Source organism: Equus asinus, chromosome 8 (genome assembly GCF_041296235.1).
Source record: "Equus asinus isolate D_3611 breed Donkey chromosome 8, EquAss-T2T_v2, whole genome shotgun sequence".
Classification (NCBI taxonomy): domain Eukaryota; kingdom Metazoa; phylum Chordata; class Mammalia; order Perissodactyla; family Equidae; genus Equus; species Equus asinus.
In genome coordinates, this window is record NC_091797.1 from 76957224 (window position 1) to 76971069 (window position 13846).

A 13846-nucleotide genomic window follows, 5' to 3' on the forward strand; every position below is an offset into this window, starting at 1 on the left:
TCTGTGACACTGCTGTGACACTTTCCCATCTGTGGTGGGAGCTGCTGATGATGTGCCAGCACTTAGCTGCTGGTGAGCTACTGTCTAATGAGTAATGCAGAAAATTGGTTGTACTTGGCACAATTCTACTTAGGTTGTACAGTGTTCAGAGATACATAAAATCATGAATGCCATCATCCATTACTCAGAATAACTTAAACATCTTTGATAATTATTCAGTTTTTTTAATAATCATGACATTGCTAATCATGATTCATAATGAAATAGCAAGCTGGGTTCCTGATCCTCATTAAAACGTAGAGGCCACCCTCATGCATTGCTGATGGGAATGTAAAATGGTGCAGCCACTGTGGAAAAGAGACTGGCAGTTCCTCAAAAAGTTAAACATAGAGTCAATATGACCCAGAAATTCCACTCCTAGGTATATACCCAACAGAACTGAAAACATATGTTCACACAAAAATGTGTATACGAATGTTCACAGAAGCATGATTCACAACAGCCAAAAGGTGGAGACAACCCAATGTCCACTGACAGACGAACAGATAAACAAAATGTAGTCTACGCATACAGTGGAATATTATTAACCCATGAAAAGGAATGAAGTACTGATACATACTACAACATGGATGAACGCTGGAAACATCACACAAAATGAACACAGAAGACCACACATTGTATGAATCATTTATACGAACTATCCAGAAGATGTAAACCTATAGAGACAGAAAATAGATTAGTAGTTACCACAGGTTGGTGGGATCGGGAATAGGGAGTGACTGCTAATGGGTGTGGGGTTTCTTTTTGGGGTGATGAAAATGTTCTGGAATTAGATAGTGGTGATGCTTGCAGCCTTCCTTTCCAAGCGCCTGAGTCAATTGGCGGGGTTGAACTAATAGGAGCCTCTGGAGGGAGGCTGGAGGGTGGGAGAAACAGAGAAGCCACGGTACTTCTTGCCCTCTCTCTCAGGCAACATCCTCCTGCAGTGGCTGTGTCATTCCTGCAGCTCCACTTCCCACCCAGTGACTTCAGCTTCTGGGCTCTGGTCACCACCTCTTTTCTTTGTCCCTTCTGTCCTAGGAGTGGTAGCATCTTCTTGTTGCTAATCTCTGTCCCACTTGGCTTCTCAGGTCTTCTATCACCTGTAGAGCCAATTCTCTGTATTAATTTCCCTCTTTTTGAAACATCTAGAGTGGCATCTATTTCCTGCCTGGATCCTTCTAAGGGCTACATCAGCTTACATGCCTTCCAGTAGTATGTGACCTGCCAGTTTCCTCCAAACCTTACTAATACCACATAATATCATTCTAGGATGAATGGGGAGTTATTGCTAATGTACATGGGTTTTCTTTTTGAGGTGACGAAAAAGTTCTCGTACTAGATAGTAGTGAAGGTTGCACATCATTGTGAATGTACTTAATGCCACTGAATTGTACACTTTAAATGGTTAAAATGATAAATTTTATGTTTTTTACCAGAATAAAAATTTTTAAAAATAAAAGTAAAAATAACAAGTCATAAAATTGTAGCACAGCAGAGGACTTAATGGATCGTCCAGTTTAAACTTTTCATTGCTACTGTGCCTGATCCAAGTTCAAGGGAAGCCTTAGTGGCTGCCTAAACCACAGAGCTGATGAGGCAGATCACTATTAATAATAATTCAGGCTATGAGAAGTAAGTGTCTTGGGAAAGGTACAGATGAATGGAAGGGAAGTTGTGAAAAATCGGATTGAAAATATTGTCTAGGAATTGATTTTGGAGGGCTATGAATGCCAGACTATGGATTCTGTAGTTTATTAGGTAGGAAACAGAGACTCACCAGAGGGAGGTGATACTATCTTCTTTTCCACGTTGGGATACGTGGCCACTTGCAACCTGATCTGGTTATCTGCAAACGGCATTTGTGAAATCCTGAGAAAAAAAATGTTTATTATTTAAAGAACTTACTGAAACTCCCAAACCTCGAGGTTAAAATTTAACATAATGGGCTAAAAACTTTAAAGGTGTAAATTTAGTTTCGTTGCTTCTAAATACAATCATTTTAAAATTCAATTTTAATTGCTTTCAAATTAAATGAACAAACGGACAGCCCCCGGGACCCTTCAGCCCTGGCCCCCAAGCGTCGACTCCTTTTCAACCCATGCCAGTCCACGTCGCCCGGGAACCTGCTCTCCTTCCGCAACAGTTTCTGTGGGGACGCAGTCTTTAGGCGCACCACCTTTGCCCCACCCTCCACAGTGCTCCTGGACATTCTAATTGGCTGTAGCCCTCCCAGGTGCTCAGTTCTGGTTCTCTGATTGGCCGACGGCGTGCCGCGAGCGCGAAGAGCCCGGTTTCCTCGGATACGGCGCTGGCGAGCGGAGGCGTAGGGGCGGCGGTTGTGTGCCCTGACCGGGAACCCCGTGGGCGGCTGGGGGCCGGCTCGGGGTCTTCGTCGGGCGCGCCATGGCCAGCGTCCACGAGAGCCTCTACTTCAATCCCATGATGACCAATGGCGTGGTGCACGCCAACGTGTTCGGCATCAAGGACTGGGTGACGCCGTATAAGATCGCGGTGCTGGTGCTGCTCAACGAGATGGGCCGCACGGGCGAGGGCGCCGTCAGCCTCATGGAGCGGCGGAGGCTCAACCAGCTGCTCCTGCCGCTGCTGCAGGTGAGGGGCCCCCGCCAGCGCCCGCTCCTCCAGCGAACCCCGCCCGAGCACCTGCGCTGTGCCGGACGGCTCCCTGGGCCTGGGGGCAGGCGGTTCATCAGATAGTCTCCCCTGCAGGACCGCGAAAAAATAAAGATACTGAATATCACCAGCCGACGCTCAATGAGTGCTTAAGGCGGGCCAGGCGCTTCACGTGCGTTTTTGTTTGCAAGTTCATATCTGGCCCCAGCCTGCGACTGGGGGAAGTGTTATTTTCTCAGATCCTCCGTCTCCTGTAGAGTGGGGCTACAGGTACTCTTGAGCGTGGGAGACACAGATGGATCATAGAGGCCCCGTACCCTAGAGGACTGTAATAAATACTAGTAATGAGATAAAAGTAACAGCGAACATTCAACCCCTACTGTGTGCTAAGCACTTTACGTGTTTTATTTCATTTTGCAGACTGAGGTTGTAGCTCTGCCACTTACCAGCTGTGTGACTCGGCCAAGCCCCCATAACTTATTTAGGTCTCTGCTTTCTCTCTAAAATGGGAACAATAATAGAAACTGGCATGAAATGGCTGTATTAAATTAGAAGATCCATGGAAGCACTTAACCGTGTGTGGCACGTAGTAAATTCTCAATCAGTGTCAGCAGTTTTCATTTTAATGTGTTCTCGTAGGGCATGTACCTTCCCTTATATCAGTTGTGGTTTGTCCACTTATTTGCGTGATTATATGGCTGATGTCTCTCTCCCCTACTAGACTAACCTCCATGAGGGCAGTGCTTTGTCCTATTTTTGTTCACCCTTGTATTCCTCAAAGCCTAGTACATTCATATGTGGAATGAGTGAAATGTGACATGCCCTCCTTCTGGTGGATGGATGTACTCCGGTGAATGGGGAGGACTTCTTAGGGGAAGAGTAGTGTTAATCTGGGGCTTGAAAGATGAGCAAGTGTCTATTGAGGAACAGTGGGGGCAGAAACAAAGGTCAGGGGTCTTGGGCCCCCAAATTATGGGATATGAAGAGGTAAACCTAATAAAATTGTACCCAGTGTTGCACATCTGCAACTCAGTATAGTTTATAAAGGGCTTTTTAAAAATCCATCACCTGTATTTGTTGGGAGGAGAAGGGGTACTGAGAACACAGGTTAAGTGGCTTGCCCAATTAGTTAAATAAAAGGAATGGGGTCTCTCACTTGGAGCTCCTGGTCCTGTGTACATTGCTATTATTTATAAGTGCCTTTCCCCCATTATTCAAATGAAAGTTATAACACTGAAAAATTTGATGAGTAGAGAAAAGGAACAAAACAGTAATTCTGGTGTCTTCACTCACACACCGTTCTCCCTTTGCTCATGTTGTTTTTCTGTCTTGGATTCTCCTGTCTGGTTCTTTGCCTGGCTGACTACTATATGGTTGTAATCAATGTGCATACAGAATTTGTCTAGTGAAGTTTCAACCAGACCTCAATGTCTTTACTTACTGTTTGGCTTTAAAAATTAGCTGATTTTTAACTACTCAGCTAATACACAGAGATTCATTGTAAAAACTTCAAATCGATGAAGTGAAAAGTTATGGTTCTTCTGCATGCTCTCCAGTCCTGTTCCCTGAACAGTTAACCTCTGAGTTATCACTGTTAATGTTCGTTCGTTCAACTACTTGTTAATAGTTCAGAATGGATCTTTCTAGATCTTTTACTCTATTTTTGTGTCTAGAGATAGGTAGGTGCATCTAAGTATATATACATGTACCCTTTTACTTTAATTTTGCCTTTTTTTAAACGTAAGTTCTGCTTCTGTTCCACACTTACTCCTGTCACTTAATGAGTCTTGAAATCTTTCCATGTCGGCACTTTTGAATAGCTATACCTTATTCTTTTTAACAGCTGCATTATATTCCACAGTAAGAAAAGAAATGTAATTTAGCTCATCATTTTAACTAATGTTAAAATTTATAATTTATTAAAAACTCTTTATTGACAAATTTATAGGTTCTTTTCAGTTTTTCTTCATTCCAAACAATGCATGCTGAACATCCTTTTCCAGAAGTGTAATTGCTGGGTTATCCACATCAGAAATTGGCATATATACTGTCAACTTACTCTCCAAAAAAGATTCAGTTTTTAATTTTAAGCCTCAACTAGGTGTAATCTTCTTGATGGCTGAGGTTGCATACTCTCTGGTGTATGGTACCTCTTATGGACTTAGGCACGTAGTGTGTCTGCTTACCTTACAAGGTTTTGGGAAGGATCAAATGGAATTATGTTTATGAAAAATAGGACACCTGTGTTTGTATAATGTTTTCCAGTTTACAAAGCATTTTTCATTATCTTACTTAATCTTTGCCACAAACAAGAGAGATAGTTATTCTTATCTCCATTTTACTGATGAAGGAAACTAAGGCCCAGGGAGGCTACAACTTTGCCGTGATTATAAAACTAAGAAGGAAGGAACAGTGGATCCCCAGACTACAGATTCTATACCTTTTTTTTTTTTTTCAATTTTAAACCATTCTGCCAATGAAGGGAAATACTATGCAAATGTAAAATATTACTTTAGCATTTTATGTAGATAGATTTTTTTCCTTTCCTGATTTGAGATTTCATTTTTGGAATGGTTGTTAAAGCAGTGGGGTTGATAAGTGAATTCATGTTTGCAGCTGTTTATCAATCTCCAACTCTTTAAAATTTATCTGTAACCTTCCTCTCTCTCCTTTACCCAGGGCCCGGATATCACACTGTCTAAACTATACAAGTTAATTGAAGAATCTTGTCCTCAGCTGGCAAATTCTGTACAGATCAGGTAAACTTCATTTTCTTCTGTATATATGAGAAGATGTCAAAGTAGTTGAAAATTAGAAAAGAGTACCCAGTAATTCCTTAAAAAAGATATCTTTATTATTCTAGGTTGTTTTCCAAAGTACCTTTGTTTGTTTGTTTTTAAAAATAGAGAACATTAAATATACTGCTTCAAAATTTAGTGTTCTATGTGGGTCTACCTCATTATTTTTACTTGTTGCAGAGAATTCCATTTTTACTGGCTGATGTGTTGCTTTGAGAAATGTTTTGATCAAGAAAACGTCGTCAATGATACTTTTCAGAATATAGGAGTGACATTTTGGATTATCAAGTTTGTTTTATGTGCTGCCATTTTATGAATCTCTGAATTGCTTTTAAAATAATTTTAGATAATTGTGGAATGTGAAATGTGGCAAGATGTTCAAAGGGCCTTCCTAAAATACACATCTCAATTTTCTCATTTAGAATCAAACTGATGGCTGAAGGCGAACTGAAGGATATGGAACAATTTTTTGATGACCTTTCAGATTCTTTTTCTGGAACTGAACCAGAGGTTCACAAAACAAGTGTAGTAGGTATGAAGCTCTTCTGAGGAGAGCAGACAATGTTTTCATCAAAGTGAGCAGCTTTCTAAATCACATCTATCCTTACTCTGCTATATCTGAACAAACACAATGGGGATGTTGGACGTGTTTTAGTTTGTATTTATTGCCTTGCCAATTTGATCTATGTTTAAATAGTTGTCTTGTGGAGAAGCATCTTCTGTTCCGTCTACAATCGTCACAGTATTAGCGTGGTTCTTGAGGCTTTTAGGGCTTCTCAGCTCTTTCTCACAGTCCTCTGGATCACTTGTCTGCGTCGTACAGCTCTAAGTCAGGGTCACCAACTAAGCTTTTATGAAAAGAGGTAAGTAGGAGTATCTCATTGATACGGTTTATAAGACGAGGGCATACCTGAAATTTCTTGACGCTTTTCTGTTATCTTTACATCCATGCTCCATCCATATGGCTTTTTTCACATGATAGTTTTATGTTATTCAACATCCATTATTTATTGATCTCCTCTGTGCCAGGCTCTGGACTTACAAGATAAACACAGACCTTCGTCCTGTGGGGATTGCACTCTGGTAGTGGGAGCCCAGACGATAAAAAGTAAACAAATAAGATAATTTCAGATAGTTACAACAGCCATGAAAAAATAGATTGGATGGATAAAGAGTGGTTATGCAGATGATAGGACTGAACCTCGAATAAAAAGAGGAAATCAGCTTTGTAAAGGATAGGGGAAGAACATTCTAGATAGAGGGAACAGCAACCACAAGTGTCTCTTTTTGATTCTTTTGAAGAAAGAATTGTGACAAATAGTCATCAACTTTGTATAGCTTGGATCTCAGTTAATGCCTTCACCTTGTCTGTGTCATATCTTGTAGGTTTGTTTCTGCGTCACATGATCTTGGCCTACAGTAAGCTTTCTTTCAGTCAAGTGTTTAAACTGTACACCGCCCTTCAACAGTACTTCCAAAATGGTGAGAAAAAGACAGTGGAGGATGCTGATATGGAACTGACCAGCAGAGAGGAGGGCGAAAGAAAAATGGAAAAAGAAGAACTCGATGTATCTATAAGGTAACTTGAGTTTTTCTGACAGGGATCCCTTTCCTGCAAAATAGCATCAGTGTGGGCACAGTAAATCCTCATTGGTTCAGAGTTCGTGTGCTGGCCGTCATCGTTTTGCCCTTCCAGATCTGGGAAGTTGACTTATACAGGCTGCGTCAGTGGGCTCCTTGCCCTCTGACTTCTGATTGGGAGGCACTGGTGGGAAATCCAGAGGGCCAAAGAGAGTGAGGTCAGCGTGCTGATTCACTGTCTCCCTTCCTTTGGGGTCATGTTGGGCTGACTGTAGGATCACAGCTTCTGTCAGGTGATCCTCTCTGTGCTCCTCTGAGGTATAGTAACTAGGAACATTTCCCAGGCCTGGTATGTTAAGGTGCCCCACTGTTACCAGCCCTGGGGGACTGTGTTGTCCCTTGGGGCTTCTCTATCCTCTGCTTCTATTTTTGTAAGTGGTCCTTTATTAAACTCTTCTCAAATTACCCCATTTGAATGTGCCATTTGTTTTCTGCTGGGACCCTGACACGTAGCATTTATTACATCTGAGTGAATTAACAGTTGATTAATTCAGGGAAAATGTATTAAATCCCTACTAAAGTTCAAGCACTGGGGATGTGGTGCCACTCTCACCTCGTTGTTCAGGCTCAAAACCTAGAAGTGTCCTTGGTTCCTCTTTCTCCTTCACCCCAACAGGCAGTCCTTCCGCAGATCCAGTCAGTCCTTCCTCCACAGTCTGTTTGGAGTTAGTGCAATTCTCTCCATCGCCACTGCTCCCCCCGTAGTCTAAGCACCGAATCTCTTTACTGGATGACTGCTCCAGCCTCCAGCCAGCTGGTCTCCTTGCCTCCACTCTTGTCTCCCTACAGTCTGTTTTTCATGCAGCATCCAGGGGAACCTTCACATATGTAAATCACACCACGCACTCTTCTGCCCCAAGCCTCATTGACTGTCCTTGGAATTTAGACAGAAATCCAGGCTTACCATGGTCTTGGTGCCTATGTGGCCGGGCTCCTGTCATCTGCCCTGCCTGCTTCTCCCTGCTCTGCCTTCACTCTCAGTAGTCTGACTGCTCTGGCTCACTTTCAGTTTCTTGAATACTCCAAGCTGATTTCTGCCTCAGGTTGCCTGGAATTCTCTTGCCTAGCTCCTCGCTTGCTCTCTTTCGCCATTCAGATCTCAGCTCCCATGTCCTCATACAGGCCTTCCTTGAAGTAACCTCCATCCCAAATACTTCTAGCTTCTTTATTCCCTTCATAGCTCTCCTCACTATTTGCTTATTCATTTATATCTGCTTCCTCTGCCTTCACACCCCTTCAGAGCTAAGACTCTTCTCTGACTTGTTTCACCAGATTTTTGTCGGTGCTTACTATAGTGCCTGACTCTTAGAACATGTCTGTGAATATGTGTTGGATGAATGAATGCAGAGAATGAAAATACGTAGTCCATTGCCCACACTGGTAACTGGACTCCTAACACACTTTTTACTGACTTCCTCCCCTTTGCTGTCTCATTTCTCCCCTCCCCAACTGTTACCTGGGATCACCTCCCAAATAAACTACTGTTACTTGGAGGGAAAAACATGTATGTGTGTATTTCCTATTCCCTGATCTCAAGGAGCCCAGTGTGGTGAAGAAGACTGACACATGAACAGACCATTACAGTACACTGCGTTCAGAGAGAAGGAAGCCCTGCCTGCCCTTAGAAGACTGCCTGACCCCCTGGGAGGTGGGGGGCGACTGTGTAGACTGAGTGCCTCCATGCACTTCCTGTGAGTGGCCTTTGTACTGTTGCTGGATTTGTTCAGCACTTCCTGGGAGCAAGAAGGTTGTAGTACCATTCGGTAACACTTAGAGCTGCTTACAAATGCTTCTCATCTAAGTGGAAAGACAGTACCGTGTAGGGTTAGGAGTCTGGCTCTGGAGTCAGACCACTGGGTTTGAATTCTGGCTCCTCCACTTATTCCCTCTGAGACCTTGGGCAAGTCACTTACCCTCTCTGTGCTGCAAGATGGGGCTCATATCACCTCCTCAGAGGGCTGTTGTGAAATTAAGTGATAAATCCATGTCATATAGAGGGTTTGGTGCCTGGTGTGTAGTAGACATTCAACAAATATTTGCTCTTATTCTTCTATTATTTCTCTTTTAGGCAACAGTGTAGTCTTTGTTCTAGTTACTTTATATACTTAAAGTAGCAGAATGATACTTGTTCAGAAATGTTAAAATTCAGACTTTACTTATTTTGGTTTGACTTTCTCCTAAATTAATCTGGTTTTATTAGGTCTAATGGCATCTTTTTGTTTTTATCGTCTTCTAAGAATTCAGTTGTCTGTAATCTGGTATTTACTGTTCAGGTGTATGATTTCAGAAAATAGTGTATATTTAGTAAACTGAATTTTATCACTGTATTGAAAGAAATGTATTATTCAAGTGTAGTTCTAGTTAAGTATTATAATTCTTTGTTCAAAAAGAAAGGATTTTACTTGTTATAGGATTTTTAAAGTTTTATGACATTTATATATATTTCTTGATTCTTTTAAAAAGGAAGATTTAATTTTTTTCTTTTTGTGATCTTTTCTAGTGTTTTATTGTGTTATAAGTGTCTCGCTTTAGTTCTTTGTCTTTTTGTTTTTTGTGTTTTTTTAGTCATTGGAATGTTTTTAGGTCTCTTTTCTTCAGGGAAATTATTTTTCTTGCCTTAGGAATTTGTATTAAAATTAGAAAGGGGAAAGTCACGTTGAATAGCTTGCAAACCCCCCTCCTACAATGAAATTATTCCTATTTGAAAATGGGAACCCACCTGTTAATTTAGAAGAGAGGAAGTAAATATTTGGTTAAAAAATGTTTATCAGATGTTTTTTAAAATCCAATTACAGAAGAAAGTGCAAACTGAAATGTAGCTTCAGCTTTTCACCTGCTCCTTGTTGCTAAGTGGCATCGTTTGTGTCCTGCGGAAAGAGAGCAGGCCTATAGGGTTATATCACGTGAGTTTCTAGTGGGGACTGCTAGTCTGCGAGCGGCTGGAACTGCATCTTCTCTTTGCTTCTAAAAAGACCTAGCATGAGTAGAAATTCTCTGGTATTTCTTCACTTGCCTGTGATTTAATGTAAATTTCTCAAATTCATTAATTTGGTCAACAGTACTTACTGAGTGCTTCCTGTGTGCCAGGCGCTATGTTAGGGGCTGTGCTGTCAGTGAAAAGGGGACAGTCCCTGTCCTCATAGAATTATGTGGGGACAGTCAGATAATAGGGAGGAGCTAAATAAATAAGTAATGTAGTTTCAGAGAGTGTCAGTGCAGTGAAGAAATGAAGTGGGACACAAGGATAGCGAATGACTGTGGGGTGCTGTCAGGGAAGGCCTCTGTAAGCCTGGGAGCTAGGTATGCAGGAGCCAGCCCGGAAGAGGTGCCAGAGTGCATTGCAGACGCAGGGCGCCCAAGACGGTTCAAGCTGACACGTTGGAGGGGCAGACGGAGCACAGTGTGGCTTGAGCACATGAGGTCGGAGAGGAGGGCCTGGATCATGCCCTCTGGTTGCATACCTCCAAAGGGCTCAGGTCCTCGTGGCCTCCTTGGATGTTTAATAACTGTTCCCTGTCTCAGTCCCTCCCCTCCCCTGCTGTTGTCCTGTCACTGCCCTGCTCAGAAATCTCCAGATTCCACAAAGTCTCCCAGCCTGGGTTTGAGGCCATCCATAGTTGACCTCTCTGACCTTGTCTTCTGTCTCTCTGCTTGGATCCTTTGCGCCAGCCAGTCAGGTCTGCTTGTATCGCTCTTTTCCCAGGCCTTTCCCCATTCTGTCTTTTGTTTTCTTTTCCTGGAGTGCCACCTTCCTTCCTCATCATTTTCTCCACTGCTTCCCAGCTTTCAAGTTCCCTATGTCTCCAGCTGGAGTGATTCTCCCTTTTCTAAGTGCAGAGATCATATTCGTAATTGATATTTATTGTTTACTGCCATCTTTCCACCTGGGCTGGGCTTAGCCCTCACCAAGGCCATAAGCCTGTTAAGACATTGCATTTTCCTCCAGGACCTAGACTTGTGTTTTATGCATTACAAGTGCTAAAAAAAATAAAAAAGTTGTTGATTGATTAATCCTATATCATATTTTTAAAATTTCAAATATAGTGATTTAAGCCCTTTAGAGTTCCCAGACTCCTTTTGGGGATGTGATGAATGCCATGCTCTGCCTCCATGTTAAAAAGCATATCCATGCAAGCTTTTGATGCAGTTTTGCAAGGTTCCTGGACTCCTTAAAGTCCTTCCATGGACCCAGGGGAAATGCCCTTTCAATATAGCACTAGTAAGTCTAAAATTCTGTCTCAGCTGATAATTAGATTCATAAATAAGGTATACTTGAGCCCTGTTCCTAAACTGAATACCTCTGACTTCTTAAGAGTTACTTTCTCTCCAGGTATTTATGAGGACCTGAGGAAGGAAAGGAGAAATGAGTAAAGGGTGGTTTGGGCCATGGCATTTTTACTTGCTCTTCCCAAGCTTGTTCATATCGGTTGCCACCATGGAAGCCAGAGCCAAATTTAATCTTCATTTATAGTAACTGTATTTCTCTTCATTAGTAACAATTCCACTTTGGGTGATTATGATTTTCTCTTTCTATTTTATTAACTTTATTGCTTTTGTGTCCTTTATCATAAGATACCTCAAGTCTTTTTTTAGGAAAAGGTGTAAGTAAATAAAGCATTGGTAACAGTGAGCGTCATGGAGTTTAGAGGAGGATAGGGCCAGCAGAGGTGCATCCAGTTTCATTCCGATTCTCATCCGTCTCTCTCCTGTTTGTGTGCAGCCGTATTTCTTTCAAGCCTTGGGCTTACTTTCTTTAAGTGCTGTGTTAGGAGAAAAGGGCTTTTATTGCCTTAACTGTTTTCCATTTGAGAACTTGGCCTGTGCATTTTTTTTCCATTTCCCTCTAGGTCACTCAGGGCTGGTCCTTGGCAGCTGTGATAGTTGCAGAATCTGATACACTGCCTTGTATCAGCAGTGAAACCAAGAGAATATTAGAGCAGCTCTTCCCGAAGTGTGTTCTGTGGAACACTGGTGCTTCTTGAGAGATGTGAGGAAAGGATTCTTTGTTCTAATGAGTTTAGTAAATGGTACATTAAACAAAAGTGAATAAAGTTTCTTTCTGTTGGATTTCTCTACTGTGCATCATGACTCTCCAAGCAAAATAGAGTATACAGCTTTCGCTAAATAATTTAACTTCAGAAGCATTTTTTTTCTTTTAGACTACCCATTTATATACTGTTTGCACGAAACAGTTTGAGAACTGCTGTATTAGACAAGGAATGCTTATAAAAATATTATTGATGAATAAATTGATATTATGCTTATCATAATCCTATATAGAGAAGCCATTTCTTTAGAGTCATGTGACAAAAGGATATTATTCATACTTTGCTCCCAAAATAAGTGTTCTGTATTGTGCATGTATAGATTTCTCAAGTCTCAATTTATATCAGCGCATTTCTTTTTTATTGATTCTGCGTAATCTAAACTTCTAGGCAAGTGGTTATTTCTTAGGTAAAGCCTCTTTTTCCTGCTCTCTACATGTTCTATACAGCACCATCTTATATCTGTAGCAAGGAGTTAGAAACTCTTCATTCATTCATTTCCCAAACGCTGAGTGCCCGTTGTGTGCCTGGGCATGGACTGGGTATTCATGTACAAATACAAGTGAGAACCGCCAAATGTGGCAAGGCCTAGGTGCTGTTAGAAGCATCTCTAGGAGACAGTGGGAGGTCAAATGAGAAATGCCAGGAGAGATTCGTGGAGGATATGCCACTTGAGGTAATCCTGTATGGTGGAGGGTGTACAACAGCCCAACAGTGGGTGGGACCATGGGGTCTTCAGGCCGAGGAAGCAGCGGGGGGCATCTTGGCATGACAGGAGACCTGTACGTAGTTCATCAGGGCTGGAGTGTGGGTAAGAAAGACGGCAGAGGAGAGAGGTGAAAGGTAGGATGACCATGAAGCGTCACAGCTGTCCTGCTAAACAGTAGGGGCTTTGTTCTAGAAGGTGATGGGATACCACTGAAGGGCTTTAAATCAGGGCTGGCATGATAGATTTGCATTTTAGAAAGATTACGCTGGGAGCTGTGTAGAATTGAGATCTGTGTCTATCCGTAATTGTATTGCATGAACTTTGGCAGGTCATTCAACATCACTTTTTAAGTATGTTTTTTCTATTCCTGTGAAGAGAGAATTTCATTTTGAACTGCTCTGATGAAGAATGTATTTGACTTTGTAAGCATTACCATTTTCACTATTGTGTAATTCTTTATTATTTTAATTTTATTTTTTCTAGAGAAGAGGAGGTGTCTTGCAGTGGGCCTCTGTCCCAAAAACAAGCAGAATTTTTTCTTTCTCAACAGGTATGTTTTGTAATTTATCATGAACTTTTTTTAATCCTTTTAAAAATTTTCTATAATGATATAAGGAATTAAAATAGAATTAGAATTTATTAGTGATAAAGAAAAATTTAGGTAAAATTGAAGGATCTAAAACCCAGTTAAGTACTAATATTAATTTGGAACTGGTTTTCTACATATTTTCTGTGACATTACATGTCATGACATATGCCTGTTACGTTAGTAGGCTTATTAGTGAACCTGCATTATTCCTTACTCTCGGTCCTCTTTTCTTCACTAACAATGCAGTTGTAGTTGTGTTCCTTCCTATTTTGTGTGTGATTGTATTTTTCAGTTAGAGTTATAATGGAGGTTCATTTAGTAGTGGTGTGTGACTGACAGCCCAAAAACGTGATTTAGAAGACCGACTTCCCTTCTCCCAGCATCTTATTGC

General features: G+C 41.5%; 1 protein-coding gene across 2 annotated transcripts in view; it reads left to right on the plus strand.

The window, feature by feature from the left end:
* The first annotated feature begins 2291 nt into the window (after positions 1–2291).
* ANAPC5 (anaphase promoting complex subunit 5) overlaps positions 2292–13846 on the plus strand; it is a 38161-nt gene continuing 26606 nt past the window's right edge. For both annotated transcript variants that reach the window (XM_070515996.1, XM_014858713.3), the window contains exons 1-5: positions 2292–2652; positions 5353–5432; positions 5894–6003; positions 6858–7050; positions 13350–13416. In XM_070515996.1, coding sequence (XP_070372097.1) covers positions 2446–2652; positions 5353–5432; positions 5894–6003; positions 6858–7050; positions 13350–13416 — 657 coding nt within the window. In that variant the 5' untranslated portion in view covers positions 2292–2445. The remainder of the gene's footprint in view (positions 2653–5352; positions 5433–5893; positions 6004–6857; positions 7051–13349; positions 13417–13846) is intronic.